The sequence below is a fragment of the Liolophura sinensis genome, chromosome 11 (genome assembly GCF_032854445.1).
Source record: "Liolophura sinensis isolate JHLJ2023 chromosome 11, CUHK_Ljap_v2, whole genome shotgun sequence".
Classification (NCBI taxonomy): Eukaryota; Metazoa; Mollusca; class Polyplacophora; order Chitonida; family Chitonidae; genus Liolophura; species Liolophura sinensis.
The window spans coordinates 19468186-19493112 of NC_088305.1; the positions used below are offsets into that span (position 1 = coordinate 19468186).

Sequence of the window (24927 nt, forward strand, 5' to 3'; positions counted from 1 at the left end):
GTTGCCATAATCTGACTGTTAACCAGTTAGTGTTTCCTAGCTAGGTTGCTGCCATAATGTGACTGTTAACCAGTTAGTGTTTCCTAGCTAGGTTGCTGCCATAATGTGACTGTTAACCAGTTAGTGTTTCCTAGCTAGGTTGCTGCCATAATGTGAGTGTTAACCAGTTAGTGTTTCCTAGCTAGGTTGCTGCCATAATGTGATACATATGCATGTGTTCTCACATTTGCTAGTGTAACATGAAACATCGTATACAGGACGATTCTTCAGTCTGTTTGCATGTTTGCAAGGTGTTTATTCAAGCATATTCTGAAGGCATTAGTCTGTGTAGATTGGTAAAATTATACTTTTTGAGAAGCCCCGAAATCAACCAACCCAACTATTGTAGTTTTGTCATATATTGCACTGAAAGCTGCTCTGTCATATGCGAAAAGGTTGATGAATTAGGGTATATCAGTTGAATGTACCAGTATTCTATTTTGGTTGTATATGTCATGATAAAAATTATAATTTTTTGTCTTCTCCTTGTAATTGTCAGATTCTTCTTCTTGTAATTGTCAGATGCTTCTCCTTGTAATTGTCAGATTCTTCTCCTTGAAATTGTCAGATGCTTCTCCTTGTAATTGTCAGATTCTTCTCCTTGTAATTGTCAGATGCTTCTCCTTGTAATTGTCAAATGCTTCTCCTTGTAATTGTCGGATACTTCTCCTTGTAATTGTCAGATTCTTCTCCTTGTAATTGTCAGATTCTTCTCCTTGAAATTGTCAGATGCTTCTCCTTGTAATTGTCAGATTCTTCTCCTTGTAATTGTCAGATTCTTCTCCTTGTAATTGTCAGATGCTTCTCCTTGTAATTGTCAAATGCTTCTCCTTGTAATTGTCGGATACTTCTCCTTGTAATTGTCGGATACTTCTCCTTGTAATTGTCAGATACTTCTCCTTGTAATTGTCAGATGCTTCTCCTTGTAATTGTCGGATACTTCTTGTAATTGGTATCCCAGGTTTAATAATTTTATCAAATGAACACATTAAACATGACTGTATAATAGCACTTTAAACGGTCATTGTAATATTGGACCACTGTTGATATTTATGTACACATGTCTACACAGTCATCTGAATATGACTGACAACCAGTTGTTATATGCTAATGTGATGACCTCACTGGTAAACTCTTTGCAAAATGAGATTTTCTTTGCAGATTACAAAGGGACCAATCTTGATTATAACAGAAGAATTGTAGAGGACAGTGATATTGCTGAAACTTTGGTCAAGGTAACATATAAATCTTCCTTTTTAACTGCATTATCAGTAGATTGTCAGTACATTATCAATACATTGTCAGTACATTATCAGTTCTTTGTCAATACATTATCAGTACATTGTCAATACATTATCAGTACGTTGTCAATACATCGTCAGTACATTATTAATACATTATCAGTACGTTGTCAATACATTATCAATACATTGTCAGTACATTATCAATACATTATCAGTATATTATCAATATATTATCAGTACATTGTCAGTACATTATCAGTACATTATCAATACATTATCAGTACATTATCAGTTCATTATCAATACATTATTAGTACATTGTCAGTACATTATCAGTATATTATGAGTACATTATCAATATATATCAGTACATTGGCGTGTGAAATTAGACTTGAGTATTTCTTTCAATGTTGTTAGAGGATAGTTACCAACTTTGCCTTCGACACTGCTTCATTTCATTTTATCCAAAACCATTCTTTTTTTTAAATCAGATTATCATTTTCCCATTTTTCATTACTTGAACAAGATAAATCCTATAATTAAAACCATTGTGGAGTGCAATATTACTGACACACCTCCTACAATCTAAATGTCAAATCCAACATAAAAATTCTTGAGTATGACAATTAAAACAGTAATCAGATCAGAGATACAAGACATAATTTGTCTACAAGCAAAAGTTTATTTGTGGGCCCTTAAAATTGTTAATTATGCCTCTTTCACCCCTGTTTTAGTCCCTTGCTCTTTTGGAGAATGATACAGATGTGAAGATTCAGGTGTTGAACGTACTGCAGAACTTCTCAAAAGACTCAGGTAATGTTCTCATTAGGATGTCTGCTTCATTGATGAGAAATATGAAGTACAGATTCATTCCTGACCTTGTACAGGGAATGTTTGGATTCCCCAGCTCTCACTGCTTGTGTGACCTACTGGCAACTATAAACAGTCGATAATGCTCGTGTACATGTGGCTGTTTGGGAGGTTGTTGAAGACCGCTTGGTTTCCACCAATGTGTTGTGCTTAGCTTAGTCACATGTGGGCAAGTTCTCAAGTAACTTGCCAAAAGGTCTGTGGTTTTACCCTGATTGAGGATTGACCCTGGATCTACCACTCCCGAATCCTGGATCCTGGATATACCAACTGTGCTATCCAGGCCGGTCACATGATTAGATTACAGTATGTTAATGATAAATATTGGTGATTTTTGTTTATGCTCACAGAAAAGAATTGTAAAGAGATGCTGAAATGTTAGTGATGAACATTTCTTATTTTTGTTTGTGCTTACAGAAAAGAACTGTAATGAGATGTTGAATGGCGGGGCTGCCCAGAGGATCTGCAGCCGTCTGATGGACACCTCTGACCCTAGCGGTCAACTCTTGTTCCGCTCAGTGGACGTCCTGTGGAACCTGCTGACCCATGGAGACAGGGACACTGTAGCTCAGCAGCTGAACAACCTCGACTGTATCAGGTGAGATCACTTTAAACCTTTTTTTTTTAATGTATTTACATTACAAGGCTCAAACACTCAACAACTGATTGATTGATTGATTGATTGATAGATTAATTGAGTTTAACATTGTGATAAATAATATTTTACTGAGATGACTGTGGTGTAGTTTATAAGTGGAGGAAACTAGAGTGTGCAAAGTAAACCACCGACCTTCACCAAGAACCTGACAAACCTTCTGACCTAAATCCGTATCCAAGGATACATATTCGAATACACTTCCTTATGCTTCAATTGTGGCTCTGAATCATTTGATGAAAGCCACAGTATTCAGATCATCTAAGAAGGAAATAACAAATGCTAAACATATTCATGATGTTATCAACCGAAACTTCATGTAGTTTTAAATGGTTCATAAATGGTCAACTTTTACTTTATATGAATCACAAAAGCATTGCTTAGAGTTAAAACAATGATGATAAATGGCCTAAAATTTCATACATTTTGCACATTTTGTACATTTTGCACATTTTGCATGATTCTGAGAGAACTTGCATTTCCGTGGTAGTATATCATACTGCCTTCTAAAATAATCTGAGTTCACTTTTGTAAGCTCAGTAAAACTCTCAGAATCAGGCAAAATGTGCAATCTAGTCATGCAAAATGTGCAATCTGGTCATGCAAAATGTTCAGTCTAGTCATGCAAAATGTGCAGTCTGGTCATGCAAAATGTGCAATGTAGTCATGCAAAATGTGCAATCTGGTCGAGCAAAATGTGCAATCTAGTCGTGCAAAATGTGCAATCTAGTCATGCAAAATTTTAGATCATTTACTTTATAACTCTGTGTACTAACTGCTTTTTCCTCTGTCCCTGCCCCCACAGCCAGCTGCGAGATGCGTACATCTTCCAGCTCACCCAAGGTTACAGCCACTATGACAGACAGCTCCGTAACGATCTGCTGGTGATCGCCTCCCTCGTCGCCTCCCTCTGTCCTCAGGCCCCATTCATAGAAACAGGCTTTGCCAAACAGCTTGTCCTCTTTGCAACATTTCAGGAAGGTAAAAACTTCTGATTTTTAAGTGAGCATAGTCAGGGTTTGTACAGAGCCTTCAGTTGAAAAGCCTGGAAATTGAAAGTAACTTTCCCAGGCTTTCAAAGTTAAAAGCAGTTTTTATTTTGGTGGTTGGGCTGTGAAAACCTTGAACTGAAAGATAACCAGCTTGGCACACACACGGTGACACTGTGGGCTGGTCATTACACAAACTGCAGAATCAACATGGACTTAGACAGTATATATGTGTAGTATGCTGGCTTTATATTGGAGGAATTTGCTTCCCAGCATCTTTGAAATTTGATTGGTGCACTGCTACATTGATTGACGCTTGTTTAAATGTAGAATATGTTCTGTAAGTGTCCTGAAAAATGTGAATTATTGGCCCTGGAAAAGCTGAAAAAAATGGAATCCTAGATACATATATGCTAAATGAGTTTCAAATAAAATAAGTTCACTCCAATTCATCTTACCTAATTACCCTCCAAAAAAGGTTCACACTCAGTGGAAATTAATGAGTTGGGTAATGATGGCTCCCTCTCTTGTCTTACATTTGCCATGTCTGTTTTACATTTGCTGAGCAGTGAAAAGTAACCATGTTCTGGTGAAGCACCTGAAGTTGTCTCAGACCCATGAGGACTTTGAGCTGAAGAAACTGCTGTTTAACCTATTAGCCATGTTGAGTCAGGACCCAGCTGTACTGCCAGTAAGTATATTAGAACTGTGTCTGTTGTATCTGATAGGGGGCCTCTGTGGTTATCATGGTAGCTCAACATGGTGGGAAGAATCCACCTGCATGAGCTGGACAGTAACTACTGTGGTAAGAGGCTCGGTGACTCAGGAGTCTCTTACCAATGCAGTTGATGTCCAACTCTTACTGGTGGTTCCCTTCCTCAGTAATGGTGACCGCCGTCAAGTGAATTATTCTTAAGTATGGCATAAAACATCAATAAACTAAATCAATCAAATGGTAGGAAATTATTTAGGGAAGAGCTCAAAGTCAGAACGGAGTCCAGTGTTTGGCTGTGCCTTGGGAGTGTAGGATATGCTTGCTGTGTCGTACATCGGATCAGCTGGACTGCTCCCTTGTCCATTCCTGGCCAAGCCGCCTCTCTGCTGAAGTATGAAGACTGGCTGCCCAACAGCTGGAAGCTTCACTCAGCCGCGAGGACAATAACATTTGTTACAGTCTGTTCAAACAACTGAACACTGTACTCAATTTACTAATCTAAGGTGTAGAAAGTCTTATGGCTGCTTTTCTCTGCTGATTTATCGGTCTCTTGAGGAAACGAACCGTGCTTGTAAAAACTGGTGAAATTGCCATTATGTATTTGAAACAATGTTGAAGCTCTTTGTTCGGTCTGTATACCATAGGCCGACGTGTACATACATATTTGGTGGTTTTCCGCAAAATAAAACCGCCAATGTATGACCCTGTTTATTTTTCATTGTGAAATTCGTGTATAACGCGAAGAATAAAACTTATAAAATACTCTAAAACAATGGCAGTTCTGGCTGGACTATGGCTTTCTGCACCAAACATGCAAGACTCATCGTTCGCTTATGCTTGGTATGTGGGAATAAATTCCATTTTCACATCACTACTTTGTATACCAGTACACCCAGACATTATTACACCTTACCAGTGTAAACTCTAATGACCTTAACTCTAACTCTGATGATGTTATAACAGCTTCCATTGTGCGGAGAATGAAGTATCAGTCTGTATAAGTGACCGAGTGTTCAAATATAAACAAATGCTGAGTTGGTACCGTATGCAAATCACAATCAAGGGACCTGTCAATCACTACAACTGTAGACCTGATTCAACCACAAATGTGTTTTACAATACCTTCAGTGGTTATGAAATCACTTAAATACACCCAATTTGACTTTTTTTGTGGTAGTTTAATTCACTGAAATGGCTAAGCTATAAAGAAATAAGTATAATCGGTTTGTGTATGTACAAACTAATTCTGTCTGTAGAAAGTTGTAAGTAATTCACTGTGGAGGTGCATGTGAATTCTCTGAAGTCGGTCTGCTAGACCAGATTTGGCGAGAGATCTCTCAAAATGAAAATAAGACCACAAGTCACATCAAAGGATAATTCCCTCCCATTCAGGGCAAGCCAGACATTGTCCCCATCTGTCCAGGCTGGTTGACTTCAGTAGGTGACATTGAGGCTCAAAACGGTGATTGTGTCTATACATGCACAAGTGTATAGGCCTACACGTCCACCCTGTTTGTCACACAAAGTCATTATAAACAAAACTCTGTCCAAGGATTTAATTCAGTGTATGGTTGACAAGCTGGATGTACAGTTTGAATTCTTGAAGAAGTGAAAGTGTTATGTTCAATCACCACGCAGGTACCGTGAGCCTACATGGATACAGTGTTGTAGACATTTTCTTCCCAAGATGTCTCCCAATATTCAAAACATTTCAAACATGGGACTAAATTTGCAGCTATTTCCTCACCCTCTGTCTTTTCATATCTATTACATGTATATCTGAATGTGTGATATCATTGTGATATAGCCCACATTGGTCCCCTGAATGAACCCTTTCAGTACAGGGCAACATGTGAGAAAATTTCCTAATATATTCGGACTGAGCTGCCAATCAACCATTATTCCCGCCTAAACCATACAGTTGTGATTTTTCCAAGGGGCGGGTCACTGAAAATAAATAATATAATTGGTCAATGTTGAATTCTTTAAGCTGTCAGTTACAGACACATGACTTTGAGCTGGCAGGAAATGTTTACATCTTATTCACAGAAATACATTATTTCAAAATTGTTGCAATGTACTTGTACATATATGTGGAACTTGTGATGGCTGGATTTCTGCATATGTATCCATTTCATCACCAAAACTAACATTCTTTGACATCTGTTTAAGTTGCCTGTCAAGGTTGGAGTTAGTTTAGGTAAATTTTGAGTCATTTACAGTACTTCTGCGGAAACCAGACAAATATCTAGACATAAAGCATGTACTGACTTGCAAGGATTGGATTTAAACTTGTGACCTTAATAGTGGAGGGTCATTTGTCATTGTGTCACACGCTATACCTACTTACTGTTTAAGCCAGTGAGATGGTAAATGAAGCCTTGATGTGTACATGTATGTCTACTTTGTTCCCACAGATCCTGGCAGAAGGTCACCTGATGCTGGCACTCTTCTCGTACGTACGGGGTAATGATGTTCAGACAGGACCCCGGGAGTGGACCCCAGCTCAGTTCGAGGAACTTCAGTTAGAGAGCTTGAGCTGTTTGAGCAGTCTGTGTCCCCTGATGCTGGAAGATTACATGACCTGTCAGGGCAGCACGCGTATACTGCTGCTCCTAGAGTGGTGTGTTAGTCCAGGTGAGAACTAAGGTGTGGTGAGAAGTGTGGGGGTGGTGTCAAGGGGACTGTGTGTCCTGTTAGAGCAGCCTGTGTCCCCTGATGCTGGAAGATTACATGACCTGTCAGGGCAGCACGCGTATACTGCTGCTCCTAGAGTGGTGTGTTAGTCCAGGTGAGAACTAAGGTGTGGTGAGAAGTGTGTGGGTGGTGTCGGGGGGACTGTGAGTCCTGTTAGAGAAGCCTATGTCCCCTGATGCTTGAAGATTACATGACCTGTCAGGGCAGCACGCGTATACTGCTGCTCCTAGAGTGGTGTGTTAGTCCAGGTGAGAGCTAAGGTGTGGTGAGAAGTGTGGGGGTGGTGTCTGGGGGAGTGTGTTTCCTGTTAGAGAAGCCTATGTCCCCTGATGCTTGAAGATTACATGACCTGTCAGGGCAGCACGCGTATACTGCTGCTCCTAGAGTGGTGTGTTAGTCCAGGTGAGAACTAAGGTGTGGTGAGGAGTGTGGGGGTGGTGTCTGGGGGAGTGTGTGTCCTGTTAGAGAAGCCTATGTCCCCTGATGCTGGAAGATTACATGACCTGTCAGGGCAGCATGCGTATACTGCTGCTCCTAGAGTGGTGTGTTAGTCCAGGTGAGAGCTAAGGTGTGGTGAGGAGTGTGGGGGTGGTGTCAGGGGGAGTGTGTGTCCTGTTAGAGCAGCCTATGTCCCCTGATGCTGGAAGATTACATGACCTGTCAGGGCAGCATGCGTATACTGCTGCTCCTAGAGTGGTGTGTTAGTCCAGGTGAGAACTAAGGTGTGGTGAGGAGTGTGGGGGTGGTGTCTGGGGGACTGTGTGTCCTGTTAGAGAAGCCTATGTCTCCTGATGCTGAAAGATTACATGACCTGTCAGGGCAGCACACGTATACTGCTGCTGCTAGGGTGGTGTGTTAGTCGAGGTGAGAACTAAGGTGTGGTGAGGAGTGTGGGGGTGGTGTCGGGGGGACTGTGTGTCCTGTTAGAGCAGTCTATGTCCCCTGATGCTGAAAGATTACATGACCTGTCAGGGCAGCACGCGTATACTGCTGATGCTAGAGTGGTGTGTTAGTCCAGGTGAGAACTAAGGTGTGGTGAGAAGTGTGTGGGTGGTGTCTGGGGGACTGTGTGTCCTGTTAGAGAAGCCTATGTCCCCTGATGCTGAAAGATTACATGACCTGTCAGGGCAGCACGCGTATACTGCTGCTGCTAGGGTGGTGTGTTAGTCCAGGTGAGAACTAAGGTGTGGTAAGAAGTGTGGGGGTGGTGTCTGGGGGACTGTGTGTCCTGTTAGAGAAGCCTATGTCTCCTGATGCTGAAAGATTACATGACCTGTCAGGGCAGCACGCGTATACTGCTGCTGCTAGGGTGGTGTGTTAGTCCAGGTGAGAACTAAGGTGTGGTAAGAAGTGTGGGGGTGGTGTCTGGGGGAGTGTGTGTGCTGTTAGAGCAGCCTATGTCCCCTGATGCTGAAAGATTACATGACCTGTCAGGGCAGCACGCGTATACTGCTGCTGCTAGAGTGGTGTGTTAGTCCAGGTGAGAGCTAAGGTGTGGTGAGAAGTGTGGGGATGGTGTCAAGGGGACTGTGTGTCCTGTTAGAGCAGCCTATGTCTCCTGATGCTGGAAGATTACATGACCTGTCAGGTCAGCACGCGTATACTGCTGCTGCTAGAGTGGTGTGTTAGTCCAGGTGAGAACTAAGGTGTGGTGAGAAGTGTGGGGGTGGTGTCTGGGGGAGTGTGTGTCCTGTTAGAGCAGCCTATGTCCCCTGATGCTGGAAGATTACATGACCTGTCAGGGCAGCATGCGTATACTGCTGCTCCTAGAGTGGTGTGTTAGTCCAGGTGAGAACTAAGGTGTGGTGAGGAGTGTGGGGGTGGTGTCTGGGGGAGTGTGTGTCCTGTTAGAGCAGCCTATGTCCCCTGATGCTGGAAGATTACATGACCTGTCAGGGCAGCATGCGTATACTGCTGCTCCTAGAGTGGTGTGTTAGTCCAGGTGAGAACTAAGGTGTTGTGAGGAGTGTGTGGGTGGTGTCGGGGGGACTGTGTGTCCTGTTAGAGCAGCCTATGTCCCCTGATGCTTGAAGATTACATGACCTGTCAGGGCAGCACACGTATACTGCTGCTCCTAGAGTGGTGTGTTAGTCCAGGTGAGAACTAAGGTGTGGTGAGAAGTGTGGGGGTGGTGTCTGGGGGACTGTGTGTCCTGTTAGAGAAGCCTATGTCCCCTGATGCTGGAAGATTACATGACCTGTCAGGGCAGCACACGTATACTGCTGCTGCTAGAGTGGTGTGTTAGTCCAGGTGAGAACTAAGGTGTGGTGAGGAGTGTGGGGGTGGTGTCAGGGGAAGTGTGTGTCCTGTTAGAGAAGCCTATGTCCCCTGATGCTGGAAGATTACATGACCTGTCAGGGCAGCACATGTATACTGCTGCTGCTAGAGTGGTGTGTTAGTTCAGGTGAGAACTAAGGTGTTGTGAGAAGTGTGGGGGTGGTGTCAGGGGGACTGTGTGTCCTGTTAGAGAAGCCTATGTCCCCTGATGCTTGAAGATTACATGACCTGTCAGGTCAGCACACGTATACTGCTGATGCTAGGGTGGTGTGTTAGTCCAGGTGAGAACTAAGGTGTGGTGAGGGGTCTGGGGGTGGTGTCGGAGGGAGTGTGTGTGCTGTTAGAGCAGCCTATGTCCCCTCATGCTGGATCATTATATGACTTATCAGGGCAGTACATGTTAGGAAAATGAAGAAAGTTATGCCAAGAGAATGAAAATATTTGAGGTGAATTTAATAGCTTAAATGGTCAGGAATTTGTGGCAATAATGTACTTGACCAAGTTACTGGGAACACAGAACCAGATTTGCCTGCAGTGTTTTAGTAGCTATCACTTGACAACACGACTGCAGGCTACTAAATTTCTAGACCAACTGCTTGGGTTTTAGGAAACTAGTTTCAGTGAAGCCTTTTTTTACATATGAAGAAGGTGCTGAGAATCTTTTTTTTTGTAGCTTGTTCCATGTATTCTTTAAAGTGAAAATTAAGTTTATCAAGGTTTTATTAAATACAGGTTCCATTTCATACAACATCTTTGCTCATTTTCTAATCTAACTCTTATTTTGACTTCATCCAGATGAATTTGGAGGCCATGGTAACAGTTTCCATGGAAGTGGTGGCCGTGGTAACAAAAGGGCTCAGATGAGGCACTGTGTGAGGTTGCTAAGGAGCGTGGTATCCACTGGAGATGAGAGAGTGCTCCAGGATCTGGTGGACCAGGGGGCAATCAATCAGATATCAGGTACCGACATTTTTTGTGTCACGCTTTTGGAGAAATACATTTTTTGTTGTCAGTTACATTGTGTTAAAATATATATGAACTCATTTATCATGGTGGGGCCTCTGTGGCTTGGTTGATTAGCACGCTAGCCCAGCGTAATGACTCAGGAGCCTCTCACCAATGGGTCACTGTGAGTTCAAGTCAAGCTCATGCTGGATTCCTCTCTGGCTGTATGTGAGTAGGTTTGCCAGCAACCTGCAGATGGTCGTGGGTTTTCCCCAGGCTCTGCCCGGTTTCCTCCCTCCATAATGCTGGCTGCCGTTGTATGAATGAAATATTCTTGAGTATGGCGTAAAACACCAATCAAATAAATAAATAAATACATTTACCATGGTTGACAGAGCATGATACTCATGAAAATTTTATATGAGCATATTGTTCTAATGTCAACCAACATTTTTGGGGGGGGGGAGAATCATGGGAATAAAAACTGGAATTTGTATGGCAAAAATAAAACAAATAAATAAAGTGTTGGCCGTTTGACTGTACAGGTATACTGACCAATGCCACAAGCAGTGAGGATGAAGACGATGCCATTGATGTGGAGATGCAGTCAGATATGTTATTCATCCTCTCCTCACTCTGCGACGGTGACATGCACAGGAAGGTCAGTACCAAATGGTTGTTTAGTAGCCCTCTGCTGCTACCCAGTGCAGTGGGTGTGGGAGGGGGAGGGGGGGGACTATATGTATGCACCTGCCTGTCACAAAACAGTTTTGCAGACTTTTTTGTCAGAATGGTTCATTGTATGGAAATGAAACTTGGTACATGGCTTCACAATAATAAGTTACATGCCATTTTCAAGTTTTGGCTGTTTCATTGTTTTATCTGGGATAAACTTTGTTGTTCACTTTCTGTCTTGAACAGTTTCCTGGATGTCTCTCTCAGCAGAGTACAGCGTAAAACACTAACAGAAATAAAAATAAATAAATAAATAAATCTCACTTAGTATATGGCTTGGTCAGACAAAGTTTGATTGAGCTCTGGGCTCTTTCATAGCAACGATACTATTGATTTTTATTTTTGTGGTACTATTAAGTGGTGTTGAAGATGATGAAGTCAGGCTATTTGCCCTTTCTGACTACCGGCTGATGAACGAGACAAATATCCACAAACCTTATCACCACAGCCATAGTAACCATAACAGTGTCATACCTGTGTTGTGGTTTTCACATGTTATAGTGGCAATAGGCTTTAACAAAAATGACAATTTAAGTTGATGTGGCCTAACGCTGTGTTACAGGAACTGTTTGGTACTGAGGGTGTGAACGTGTGTGTGGCCTACCTGAGGACGGACCCACGGCTGGTGTCAGGTGGGCTAGGGCATCACCGCCTGTTGCTGGCCACAGTTGACTGTATCTGGTAAAGTACCTCTTCTGACTGTTTGTCTGTCAGGCACAAATACACGACATTCTGTAAGTTACAGAGCAACAGGTTGCTGTGGTCAAAGGGTTAGCATGCTAGCTACAGGCACAAATACAAGACATTCTGTAAGTTCTGTTAGTTACACGGCAACATGCAGCAAACGGAGAGGCTACTGCGGTCAAAGGGTTAGCATGCTAGCTACAGGCACAAATACCCGACATTCTGTAAGTTCTGTTAGTTACAGGGCAACATGCAGCAAACGGAGAGGCTACTGTGGTCAAAGGGTTAGCATGCTAGCTACAGGCACAAATACAAGACATTCTGTAAGTTCTGTTAGTTACAGGGCAACATGTAGCAAACGGAGAGGCTACTGCGGTCAAAGGGTTAGCATGCTAGCTACAGGCACAAATACAAGACATTCTGTAAGTTCTGTTAGTTACAGGGCAACATGCAGCAAACGGAGAGGCTACTGTGGTCAAAGGGTTAGCAAGCTAGCTACAGGCACAAATACAAGACATTCTGTAAGTTCTGTAAGTTACAGAGCAACATGCAGCAAACGGAGAGGCTACTGTGGTCAAAGGGTTAGCATGCTAGCTACAGGCACAAATACAAGACATTCTGTAAGTTCTGTTAGTTACAGGGCAACATGCAGCAAAGGGAGAGGCTACTGTGGTCAAAGGGTTAGCATGCTAGCTACAGGCACAAATACAAGACATTCTGTAAGTTCTGTTAGTTACAGGGCAACATGCAGCAAACGGAGAGGCTACTGTGGTCAAAGGGTTAGCATGCTAGCTACAGGCACAAATACAAGACATTCTGTAAGTTCTGTAAGTTACACGGCAACATGCAGCAAACGGAGAGGCTACTGTGGTCAAAGGGTTAGCATGCTAGCTACAGGCACAAATACAAGACATTCTGTAAGTTCTGTTAGTTACAGGGCAACATGCAGCAAACGGAGAGACTACTGTGGTCAAAGGGTTAGCATGCTAGCTACAGGCACAAATACAAGACATTCTGTAAGTTCTGTTAGTTACAGGGCAACATGCAGCAAAGGGAGAGGCTACTGTGGTCAAGGGGATAGCAAGCTAGCTACAGACACAAATACAAGACATTCTGTAAGTTCTGTTAGTTACAGAGCAACATGCAGCAAACGGAGAGGCTGCTGTGGTCAAAGGGTTAGCATGCTAGCTACAGGCACAAATACAAGACATTCTGTAAGTTCTGTTAGTTACAGGGCAACATGCAGCAAACGGAGAGGCTACTGTGGTCAAAGGGTTAGCATGCTAGCTACAGGCACAAATACAAGACATTCTGTAAGTTCTGTTAGTTACAGGGCAACATGCAGCAAACGGAGAGGCTACTGTGGTCAAGGGGTTAGCATGCTAGCTACAGGCACAAATACAAGACATTCTGTAAGTTCTGTTAGTTACAGGGCAACATGCAGCAAACGGAGAGGCTACTGTGGTCAAGGGGTTAGCATGCTAGCTTCAGGCACAAATACAAGACATTCTGTAAGTTCTGTTAGTTACAGGGCAACATGCAGCAAACGGAGAGGCTACTGTGGTCAAGGTGATAGAACGCTAGCATATTTAAAACCACAACTACATCTATGTGCATATGTGTACTCTAACTCTTTTCAGTTGCCTCTGCAACCAGTATTTTGAAACATTCTGAGAGAACTATGGGGTGTAGAGAAATAGTTTTCAGTTTTAGGAAGCCTGCATCTTTAGTGACTCCAAAAAAAAAAAACAACATTTTGGCATGAGTCTCATCATGCATAAATTTCACTGAAAGAGTTCTTTAGAGGTCGAAAAGTTTGAAGATTTACAGTATGAATTCTATAATTTTCATTTTTAGCAGATAGTGTTCTATTGGTATTCCAGAAACTTTGTTAGTGGCACTTTATATTTCTACCTACATGTGCATGTATGAGATATGCATTGTTTATACTTGATTGTGTTAATACTAGTGGAATTAGAATCTGTATGCAGTATTCATGGTAACGGGCATTATAAACTATGCTGCTACAGGTATGTATTACCTTCAGACTCACCTGTGATTGTCTTGTTACGTCAGGTGTGCTGTTGTTGGGTGTTACATTACCGAGGATTACCTACTGGAGAAGGAAGGTGTCTTCTTGCTGATTGATCTTCTACAGGTAATGGTACAAAAAATCATGTGACAATCTGGGGAAACTCATTTGTAAGCACTGAAAGTTTCACCCCAAGAGGCAAATAAAAGTCATAAAATGTTACTTTGTGGACGAAGTTAAACTTTCATTTTTTTCCAGTAGCATATCATTCTAGTTTTAAAATACACCTCAAAACACTTTTCTAAGATCAATAGAACCCTAAGAATCAGGCAAGTCCAGTAATTCCTATGTCAGAAATCCACAAATATTTGATCTTTACTAAATTTTATGTCTGTTAATACATTGGAGATTTTTACAGTGGCATCGAAACATACTATTTGAGGCAAGGTGCTGTTCAAAAGCATTTCTTTCAGTAGTAGACATCAGTTGGGTCATCCATGACAAGCACACTTACATGTACCAGGGAGTTTCCATGTTTGTACCATTTTTTTAAGGTTAGGTTGTGACTGTAAGTCAAGAATGTTTGCCCCCAGGTATCTGGTGACAGAGTGTGCCAGTGGTCTTATATACTGCTTCTGTATTACCTAGTTCGTAGAAGAAATAAAGTAGTGGATGCTCATGGGTTTCCCCCGGGCTCTGGCCAGTTTCCTTCCACCATAATGCTGGCTGCTGTTGTACAAGTGAAATATTCTCGAGTATCATGTAATACACCAATCAAATAAATAAATAAATATAAGTAAAAAATCTTTCAGTATGTTTATAATAAATAAATAGATACATGTATATACTAGTGCTGTATTTCACTTAAAATTTAGATAATGACTAAGTTGCTCATTTAACCTGAATCATGAGAGGTCTCTGTTAATCTTTGTCAGGTGTTTTGAGGCTTGTGTGGAAGGTAGGATGATATCTTATTGGAAAAAGTGTAAAATTTCAGAATTTGCATTAATTCAGAAAGATTTGCATTAATTCAGAAAGATTTGCATTATGTCATGATGGAAAATTTGAATTATTATTATTATTATTATTTTATCAGTATTGCCCCAAAAACATGCACAACCTGATTGTGGGGTGTTTGTTGGACATGTGTGAAAACCCAAAGACTGTGCACCATGTGCTAACCTGGAGGGGCAAGAAAAACATGTCTGCTGCTCACCTATTCTGTCAGATGTGGCGGGAAGAGGAGCAAGAGATGGGGGTGAAGCGTGAACCCACAGGAGCTATTGCAGGTAGGTCAGGCTGTGTGAAGGAAGATTGAGTGTGTAGTGCCGATGGGAGGGATTTGGAGGGTAGGGAGGGGCAAGAGATGCGAGTGAAAAGGGAACCCAAATGGGTTATAGCAGGTCAGTCAGGCTATGTGGGGGGAGATTAAGCCGGTGTGGGTGGGTGTGGCTAAGGGGGCTAGGGCATGTATCTGGCGGGAAGAGGAGTAAAAGATAAAGGTGAAGAAGGCACCCACAAGGGCTGCAGCAGGTCAGTCAGGCTATGTGGGGGGGGGGGGGAGGTCAAGGGGGGGATGTGTATTTAGCAGGAACAGGAGTAACAGATAGGGGTAGCCCACAAGGGCTATAGCAGGTCAGTCAGGCAGTGTGAGGGGTGATTGGTGGGTGGGAGGTGTGCCGAAACTTTAATTTTATTTGATTTAATAAATAAACAAGTCCTGGCTTACGTCTTTGCTGACATCACTATTGTGTTTTACTGTTACCAGACCTGAACCAGCCATTGAGGACCAGCCTACAAGAGGAGCTTGGGGTGACACCCCTCTCTGCTCACTGCCCTAGTCAGGCCATTGTGGATGTCTCGGAAAACATGAGAGCCAAGCTGTACTCCCTCTTCTGTAAACTGGGTGAGCAGCCAGGAGCACATAACTCCTGAATAATGGGGACATTCACAACACAAACTATTCTTATGGGGCAGTTTGCATAGTCTAACGTTTGTTGTAGACCAAATGTTTTCCACTGGTATGGTGTGCAGATCTGTACGTTACTGGTGGAAAACTTTTTCAGTAACTGGCTCAGTGGTTTACGCAGGTTACTCTGGCTTCCTCCACCAATGAAACTTGGCCGGTGTTGTACAAGTGAAAAATGCCATTCAAATATTTATTTTCCTGTAACTTTTTTAATACACATGTATTACAGGTTTTATTATGTTCTGAAATTATTCTGTATATCCACAGAATCCTGTTTAAAATTTTTGACCCTTATTCACCAAAAAAAAGGCATAATTTATAAATTTTTTATTTATAGCTTGTAAATTTTTTATTTATAATAATTTTTTTTATTTTGACTATTACAAAAGTTAGATACATTTTCTAGTTTTTTTTTGAAATCAGCATTCTTAGCTTTCATAATATGTTTATACACATAAAAATTCAATCAATATTTCAAGTTACACAGGGCAAAATGTGGATTTTTGCTTAAGAGGGACTCTGGTGTCCATAACCAGTGTGCGACAGTGACTCTAATTATAGCCAGCATATAACATCTTTGAAAGGCAAAAATACCTTTGAAGGCAAAAACAGACCTTGTTTTAAAAACAGCAGACATTTCAGAGTTTTATCCTTGGTGTTTTCAGGATTTACAGATTTGCCAGGACTGGATGTCACAGATCATGTCACACTGACAATTATAGAAAAATACATGGAGTTCAAGGTATTGGTGAATTCTTAGTATTATAGGCATAGTTTATAAATCAGTCAGTTTGATTCATGCTGTGTAGGTTAGATACACTCAGTTACATGGCAATGTGGTCCAAGTCAGCTGCTTTGTTTCTGCCTTTTGGAACACCCAGGGGCAGATAACCCGTGTTGAAGTCACATTCAGGGTAGATAACTCTTTCAAATATAAAATTAAGATGTGTTTGTCGAGAACATACTTTAAACTTCTCGCATCAGTTTCAGTTTGTAACCTTCAAGCACTATAATTTAACAATTCACTGGCTTTAAACAAATTTCTTTTAAATTGTCAGTGGCAAATTTTTGGGATTTAGAATGTACTGACTTGTATATATTTATCACGTAAAGAGAAGAGGTGTTGGGAATTTTTCATATTTCAGTGCTGTGCTTGTTTCAATGTGTGTACTAAAAGGAAATATGGTGCTTAATTCAAGTGTATGTTAGGTTAGATACGTTGCTTTTGTTTGTTTCCTCCCAGGACCTGCAAGGTTTTCTCCCATCATAATTCTGGCCTTGGCGTATAAGTGAAATGTTCTCGAGCACATCGTAAAACCAGACAGATAAATGAATGTTGTGATTTTATCAGTGTGTAGGGTATAGCATTGTACCTAATTTTTACCATTTAATTAGTCCCTCGCCCAAAAATACGAAAATGGCGAAAAAGTAATCAAGTACCATGTTGATGCAACCAACCATCATACTTATTCTGATCAATTTTCGAAACCAAAACTGACTCTAGCTCTTATGAACAAAGCTGTAAGGAGTGCAAAATATCTAGGCTGACCTCAGTCAGCTTTCATGCACGATTCCATAAAGCCATTCTTGACGGAGTTAAAATTTCATTGTAATTTTCCATTTCAAAGAACTTCATTGTAATGCTTAGTTTTGATACTGGGAGTTGAAATTTGGGCTTAAGATAATATTTATTACGTGATCAAACTTTTAATTTCTAGCTCCCCCAAATTATTATAGGAATTATTAGTGTGTTTCAAATTTTTACTCTTCAGGAATGGCTTAGTGGAATGGGCCTCTGATTATTTTTAGACTCTATGTCACTGACAATTGGGGAAAAAATCGTCTTTTTTTATTCAAAGCTATCAGAAATTGAACTTTGTGCTGACTATCACTAACTCTGTCCACAGATGGGCGAGGTGCTCACAGAGGTGATTGATGAGCTGGAAGTGGAGAATGTACGTCCAGTGACGCCAGATAGGGAAGCACTGGAGGCGATTTCACGCGCAGTTGAGGACCGTGCTCAGATTGTGGCCAGCACACAGGAAGAGCTTCTCCAAGCACAGAGCAATCAGGACATTATCGAAGAGCAGGAGTTCTATGCTGAGGTAAGCGGGGACAACTCTTACAACACAACACTACCCTAATTCCTCAATCTTTCCATATGTGAAAGAATAACTGCAATTTATGAATAAATTTAATATGATTTTGGCAACCTACAAACTACATTGGTTCGATCGGCCAATTTTCAGGGCATTTACAAAAAGTATAATTTTTTCAGTCTACACAGAATGGTGTTTTCAGAATATGCTTGAATAAACACCTTGCAAACATGTCAAAAGTTTGAAGATTTATAGTACATAAGGGTGAGATTCAGGGTACATCAGACTGGTTCACACTTCAAACTGTATTTTATATTATCACTGTCACCTAAAATTTCTTCCAGGAATAAGGGACTGATTTTGTCTGATACTTAGTATTCGTGTTAGAAAGATGTTTTCTGGTTTGTTTGGAAGGTGGGCTGTTATCCTCATGTGAAAACATAATCTTCACCACCAATGGTAATAATTTATGCCATTGCATTTTTGGGAGGTTTTGGTCAGTTTCAGTACTTAGTAACCAAGGCCATAACGATGGTAGAGTTTTGGAAAACGTTTGGGCTCCCCAAACTGAACATGCTGTATTAAACCTAACAAGTAAATTAAACAAAAATATGATGGTTTACCAATAAAAAGTTAAGTTTTCACACAAATTTAAAAGCTCATAGAAAGCATCATTTTGAGTTGCATGTTTTAAATTTTTTTGTACAGTCACAATGTCACCATTAAAGTTTGGGATCAGAGCCTTTAATGTTCTGGGGGGCCTCCGTTGCTCAGTTGGTTAGCGCGCTAGCGCAGTGTAATAACCCAGGAGTCTCTCGCCAATGCGTTCCCTGTGAGTTCAAGTCCAGCTCATGCTGGCTTCCTCTCTGACCGTATGTGGGAAGGTGTGGCAGCAACCTGCGGATGGTCATGGGTTTCCTCCCACCATCATGCTGGCCGCCATCATATAAGTGAAATATTCTTGATTAGTGCGTAAAACACCAATCAAATAAATAAATAAATTTAATGGAGGGAGGGAAATATAAAATTTTGGGGGTAAAATGTTAAGACTTGTAGATAGATTTGTAGTTCCAATTTTCTGGTATGATCAGTAGAAAAGTATAACCAACAGTATATTTTAAAATCAGAAAAAAACTGATATCATAATTTCAGGAGCTTCTTTATGTTTGTGCTTCTGTTTTAGTGTTAAATTTAGCAAGCTGTAATATCTCACAAAAGTTATCACTGCTCTGTGTGCATTTGCTGGGAGTGATGTTTTTATTTTATTTTGGCTATTTTCAGATTCGAGAAAATCACAGACAGAAGGAAAAAGCTCTGAACGATTTCACAGAGTTTGTTGCCAGGACATCCAACTACACTGTCCTAAAGGTGAGTAAATTGGCATTCAGAATACCATCTCCAGATAAATTTCAAAATATTATACTTAGAACATCTTAGACTACAAAATCAAAATAGCAGAGTCGCTTTCTGTTTTTACCCATGGATTTTTCTCTGTTAACACTTATTCCTGTATTATTACAATGATCTTCAAAGAAAACAAAATTGTTCAGTTTAATGGAGTTGCCCTCTAACGCGTTAAAGAAAACATGTGTTTGACTTTGCCAATCAACTTGAGGATTGCAGTCGTACAGTTTTAGCTGCAAAGCAGGAAAACTGATCACCGTTGTGTGAGTGACAAAGTCTTGTGATAAAGGGATACAGAATCGATTCTGATTGGCCGGCGTGAAAAATAGGCAAGTCTCCGCATAACCCAGGAAACCATATCTCCACTGTCAGCCAATCCTTTTAAACAACCAAATGAACAAATAAATTTATTACACATTGAAAAGTTTGTCAGTAACTTGCCAAAGGTCATTTGTTTAGCATCCTCAACCCGTAAAACTGACTGAAAATTCTTGAGTATGATGTTGAACGACATTCAAATAAATAAAATTTTACAAATGAAAATAAAATATTCTGTAATTGTTACTTTTCAGGCTGCAAAAGAGAGACAGGAGTTGTCAGTTGAAGCGTCAAGGATACAGCCTAAATTCAGAGACACGTAAGTTTTATGCCTCATTCAGTTTGAACAATATAGGTTATAAAGTTGTGATTGATGATACAGTGAGAAATATTGGGGTGGGAGTCTGAATTCAGATCTCAAGCTTGGTTTGCATTGAAGGAGAAGAAAAATGATGCAAAAATCAGATGAAAGAGCGTGAAAACTTATTTGCAGATATGGACATTACATATTTTAAAAGTTTTTTATGTCAGGAGAAAAGGGTGTTTGAAAATATTTTTGCATGGTGGGTATTTGGGTCCACCTCTTGGTATATATGGCCTTTGCATTAAAATGTTGTAAATAAGGATGTCATACATGTCTAATAAATTTATTTGAATGTAAATATGTTGTTTATATCCAAACACATGCATTTGATCTGAAGTATGGAAAAATTTATGGATATATTAATAATATAAATTTGATCAAAATCCAGGAACACATTTGTTAGCTGAAAAGACCAAATTCCAGCACTCATACATGTAAAGATGTCTTATATTCCTATTTCTAACATTATTATGCAAAAACAATATATAACAGGGGGTGGTCCTAAATAACCACCATACAAACATCATTTTGATGTTTCTCTTTAAAGAAAAATCGAAAAAATATTGAAATCCACATTTGCAACTAACTTTTCATGCTCTGTCATCTAAACTTCATGTATTTTTTATGTTGTTTTTGCCACCTCTAATGACCTCTTATATGTTTTCTTGACCTCTAATGACCTCTTTTATGTTTTCTCGACCTCTAATGACCTCTTTTATGTTTTCTCGACCTCTAATGACCTCTTTTATGAGAGGTTAAATATGAAATATTCTTGATAATGCTATGATATAATATGCAATTAATAAAAATATAAAACACATTTTTTATACTTAAAATTTTTGCCAAAGCTACTGCTAAACAGCTTTATGAAGGGACAGGTACAAGTTTAATCTTATATAGCTGTTATCATTCACAAATGTTTTTTTTTTTTTTCTTTACAGTGAAGCCTTCCACAGTACAGACATACAGAATCTGCAAACTACGGTAAGTTTGATATGTAATTATTCTCCTCAGTGCTCTAGCTTTGTAACTTTGTAACTTATCCCTCCAGACATACCAATCACACTGTGATATACAGTACATCTGTGTTTTCTTGGTGCCCATGTAATTTTGTAATTTCTCCCCCAGGCATTCAGTGAGCATCATGTGAAGGTGGACAGCACACCACCTCACTTGATAGCTTTTCCCCCCAAGCATACTAATCACACTGTGATATACACTTCATTAATGTGTAACTTTGTAATTTCTCCCCCAGGCATTCAGTGAGCATCATGTGAAGGTGGACAGCACACCACCTCACCTGGTAACTTTTCCCCCCAAGCATACTAATCACACTGTGATATACACTTCATTAATGTGTAACTTTGTAATTTCTCCCCCAGGCGTTCAGTGGGTGTCATGTAAAGGTGGACAGCACACCACCTCACCTGATAACTTTTCCCCCCATGCATACTAATCACACTGTGATATACACTTCATCAAAGTGTAACTTTGTAATTTCTCCTCCAGGCATTCAGTGAGCATCATGTGAAGGTGGACAGCACACCACCTCACCTGATAACTTTTCCCCCCAAGCATACTAATCACACTGTGATATACACTTCATTAATGTGTAACTTTATAATTTCTCCTCCAGGCGTTCAGTGGGTGTCATGTGAAGGTGGACAGCACACCACCTCACCTGATAACTTTTCCCCCCAAGCATACTAATCACACTGTGATATACACTTCATTAATGTGTAACTTTGTAATTTCTGCCCCAGGCATTCAGTGAGCATCATGTGAAGGTGGACAGCACACCACCTCACCTGATAACTTTTCCCCCCAAGCATACTAATCACACTGTGATATACACTTCATTAATGTGTAACTTTGTAATTTCTCCTCCAGGCGTTCAGTGGGTGTCATGTGAAGGTGGACAGCACACCACCTCACCTGATAACTTTTCCCCCCAAGCATACTAATCACACTGTGATATACACTTCATTAATGTGTAACTTTGTAATTTCTCCTCCAGGCGTTCAGTGGGTGTCATGTGAAGGTGGACAGCACACCACCTCACCTGATAACTTTTCCCCCCAAGCATACTAATCACACTGTGATATACACTTCATTAATGTGTAACTTTGTAATTTCTCCTCCAGGCGTTCAGTGGGTGTCATGTGAAGGTGGACAGCACACCACCTCACCTGATAACTTTTCCCCCCAAGTATACTAATCACACTGTGATATACACTTCATTAATGTGTAACTTTGTAATTTCTCCTCCAGGCATTCAGTGAGCATCATGTGAAGGTGGACAGCACACCACCTCACCTGATAACTTTTCCCCCCAAGCATACTAATCACACTGTGATATACACTTCATTAATGTGTAACTTTGTAATTTCTCCTCCAGGCGTTCAGTGGGTGTCATGTGAAGGTGGACAGCACACCACCTCACCTGGTAACTTATCCCTCCAGGCATACTAATCACACTGTGATATACACTTCATTAATGTGTAACTTTGTAATTTCTCCTCCAGGCGTTCAGTGGGCGTCATGTGAAGGTGGACAGCACACCACCTCACCTGACCGGAGGACCACTGGCCAAGTTTGACCACTCCACAGGAACTCTTCACAAACGAAGGGTCATAACACTACCTGCTGAAGCCGTCTGAGGTAAAAGTCCTTTATCGCTGACTGATAGTCTAATGATGCCTGATATGCTTGTGTTAGCATGGCCTAAAGTCATGCATGTTCATTACATAATGTATAGATGTACATTACATCTCTCATTTGGCCTGATTTAGGGAGTTCTATTCTTCTTAGAAAGTGGTGTCCTCCGGTTTGTTTGGAAGGTAAAAAGATATCCTACTGCAAAAAATGTACTGTTCAGGACAAAATGTAATATTTTATGACCTTTATGAATTTTTATTTATTTATTTTCTGTACTCAAGAATATTTCACTTATACAGCAGCAGCCAGCATTATGGTGGGAGGAAACCCGGCAGAGCCCGGGGGGAAACCCACGACCAACCGCAGGTTACCAGATGACCTTCCCACGTGCAACTGGAGAGGAAGCCAGCATGAGCTGGAGGCCCCTAGCTATTGTCTCTCGCTTCCCTTCCCAAAGGAAATAAAAATGTCTATTTTTCCCCCCATTTTTCAGGTTGCAGAATTCCTGTTTAGTGTAGAGAGTTTTGAAGTGCACCATCATCACAAAATGTCATCACACCAACAAAAATCTGATGCTTCTCCAGTGTTTTTTCAGCATGATATTTTCACAGACTACCATGGCAGTTTATTCGTAGAAGTGTCACGTCTTGGTTTTGAATATTACAAAATGACAAGGGCATTATAAATTGTCACGGTTACCTTACAAGTAAAATACACTTTAAAAGAGTTACAGTGTAAATATTACAGATTGTCAGCATTACTGTTTGCTAAGGTTACAACTGAAACATTACTGTTTGTCATTGTTACAGTTGAAACGGAATTGGTTGTCAGGGTTACAATTGAAACATTGATGTTTTCCAGAGTTACAACTGAAACAGAGTTGTGTGTCATGGTTACATTTGAAACATTGATGTTTGCCAATTGAATTGGTTACAATTGAAACATTTCCTTTCATGAGGATTATTTGTAAAGTATTTTATAATGTGTGGAGCAGTAGAGAATGTCATTGTTAGAGTTGTATCAGTCAAAATTATCAGTATTGTATTTTGAACGTTGCAGAATGTAGAAAGAATTACGGTGTTGATTGACATGGTTACATTTTGAACGCAGTGGGACGCCCAGGATATGATGCCCAAAAACTGTGATATTTTGGTTAAAACTTTTGTGCTAATGTAGTAATTTATACAATATGTAAAATATATTATGTATGAGAAAATACATGCTTACATACATACCATGCTTATGTTTTTCTTTCTTCACTATAAAGTACAGATAAAAGTTTTAAATTTCACTGTTCTGTCAGTTTGAGATCTGTTCTTCATATTCACAGTGGTTCCCCTCAGCTCTTCCATTTATAAGCATTAATTTTATCTCTGTTTGCAGCCTAAAAAGGTAAATTTGAAGAATATTTTTATCGGATTGCACATGTCTAGTAGCCAACTATTTGGTCATTCTTGATGCCTCATATCTTGTACATATCTATTTGAAAGTCCAAATATACAGTTACCTCATGAAATGTGAGTCTGTAGTTTTATCAGAAAATGCTTTTGGACTGGTTACACAGAATTACATGAAAACATGACCTCAAACCAAGGTTAAACAAACATATTTACCTCCCCTTGCTATTCCTTAAATTAAGTTTTTGAAATTGAACTAAACTTTTATTGCTTCCTAATCAAAAGTTTCAGAGTGCAAGTGTCCTTTCCTCCAAAGAAAGGGCAGTGTGGCAATTTGCAGTTTTTACTGCACTAGGCCAATCAATATTACATTGCAACCTTTGGTTAGCATGCCAGCGCACCTCTCACCAATGGAGTCGCTGTGAGTTCAAGTCCAGCTCATGTTGGCTTCATCTCTGGCAGTATGTTGGATTGTCGTGGGTTTTTCCCCAGTGCTCAGCCCCGTTTCCTCCCTCCATGACGCTGGTCTCCGTCGTATAAGTGAAATATTCTTGAGTATGGCGTAAAACACCAATGAAATAAATAAACATTGTGCCTAACAAGAATGGGGTCAGGTACACATTTAATGTCACGACGCGTAATCCGTGTATAGAACTGAGTCCTAACCAGTTTATGCTTTCTTGTTGATCCCCTAGCTCCAAGATTAGAAAAAGTCTGTTTTAAACATTTCATTTGTTAATTTGACTGGTATCTTGTGCTATGCACAGGAGTATTTGTTTCATGCAACTCCAGTCAGTTTTAAAGGTGTGGAGACCAAGCAAAGCCTGGAGAAAGCA

The 24927-nt window shown here is 40.5% G+C and overlaps 1 protein-coding gene across 1 annotated transcript in view; it reads left to right on the forward strand.

Moving 5' to 3' along the window:
* Positions 1-24193, forward strand: part of LOC135477526 (cilia- and flagella-associated protein 69-like) — a 30376-nt gene extending 6183 nt beyond the window's left edge. The window contains exons 6-24 of the mRNA XM_064757666.1: positions 1201-1274; positions 2018-2096; positions 2571-2751; positions 3614-3789; positions 4367-4488; positions 6930-7149; positions 10282-10446; positions 10977-11092; positions 11729-11847; positions 13927-14008; positions 14979-15171; positions 15651-15788; positions 16517-16593; positions 17759-17956; positions 19232-19318; positions 19927-19991; positions 20978-21020; positions 22562-22697; positions 23188-24193. Coding sequence (XP_064613736.1) covers positions 1201-1274; positions 2018-2096; positions 2571-2751; positions 3614-3789; positions 4367-4488; positions 6930-7149; positions 10282-10446; positions 10977-11092; positions 11729-11847; positions 13927-14008; positions 14979-15171; positions 15651-15788; positions 16517-16593; positions 17759-17956; positions 19232-19318; positions 19927-19991; positions 20978-21020; positions 22562-22696 — 2270 coding nt within the window. The 3' untranslated portion in view covers position 22697; positions 23188-24193. The remainder of the gene's footprint in view (positions 1-1200; positions 1275-2017; positions 2097-2570; positions 2752-3613; positions 3790-4366; positions 4489-6929; positions 7150-10281; positions 10447-10976; positions 11093-11728; positions 11848-13926; positions 14009-14978; positions 15172-15650; positions 15789-16516; positions 16594-17758; positions 17957-19231; positions 19319-19926; positions 19992-20977; positions 21021-22561; positions 22698-23187) is intronic.
* Positions 24194-24927: the final 734 nt, after the last annotated feature.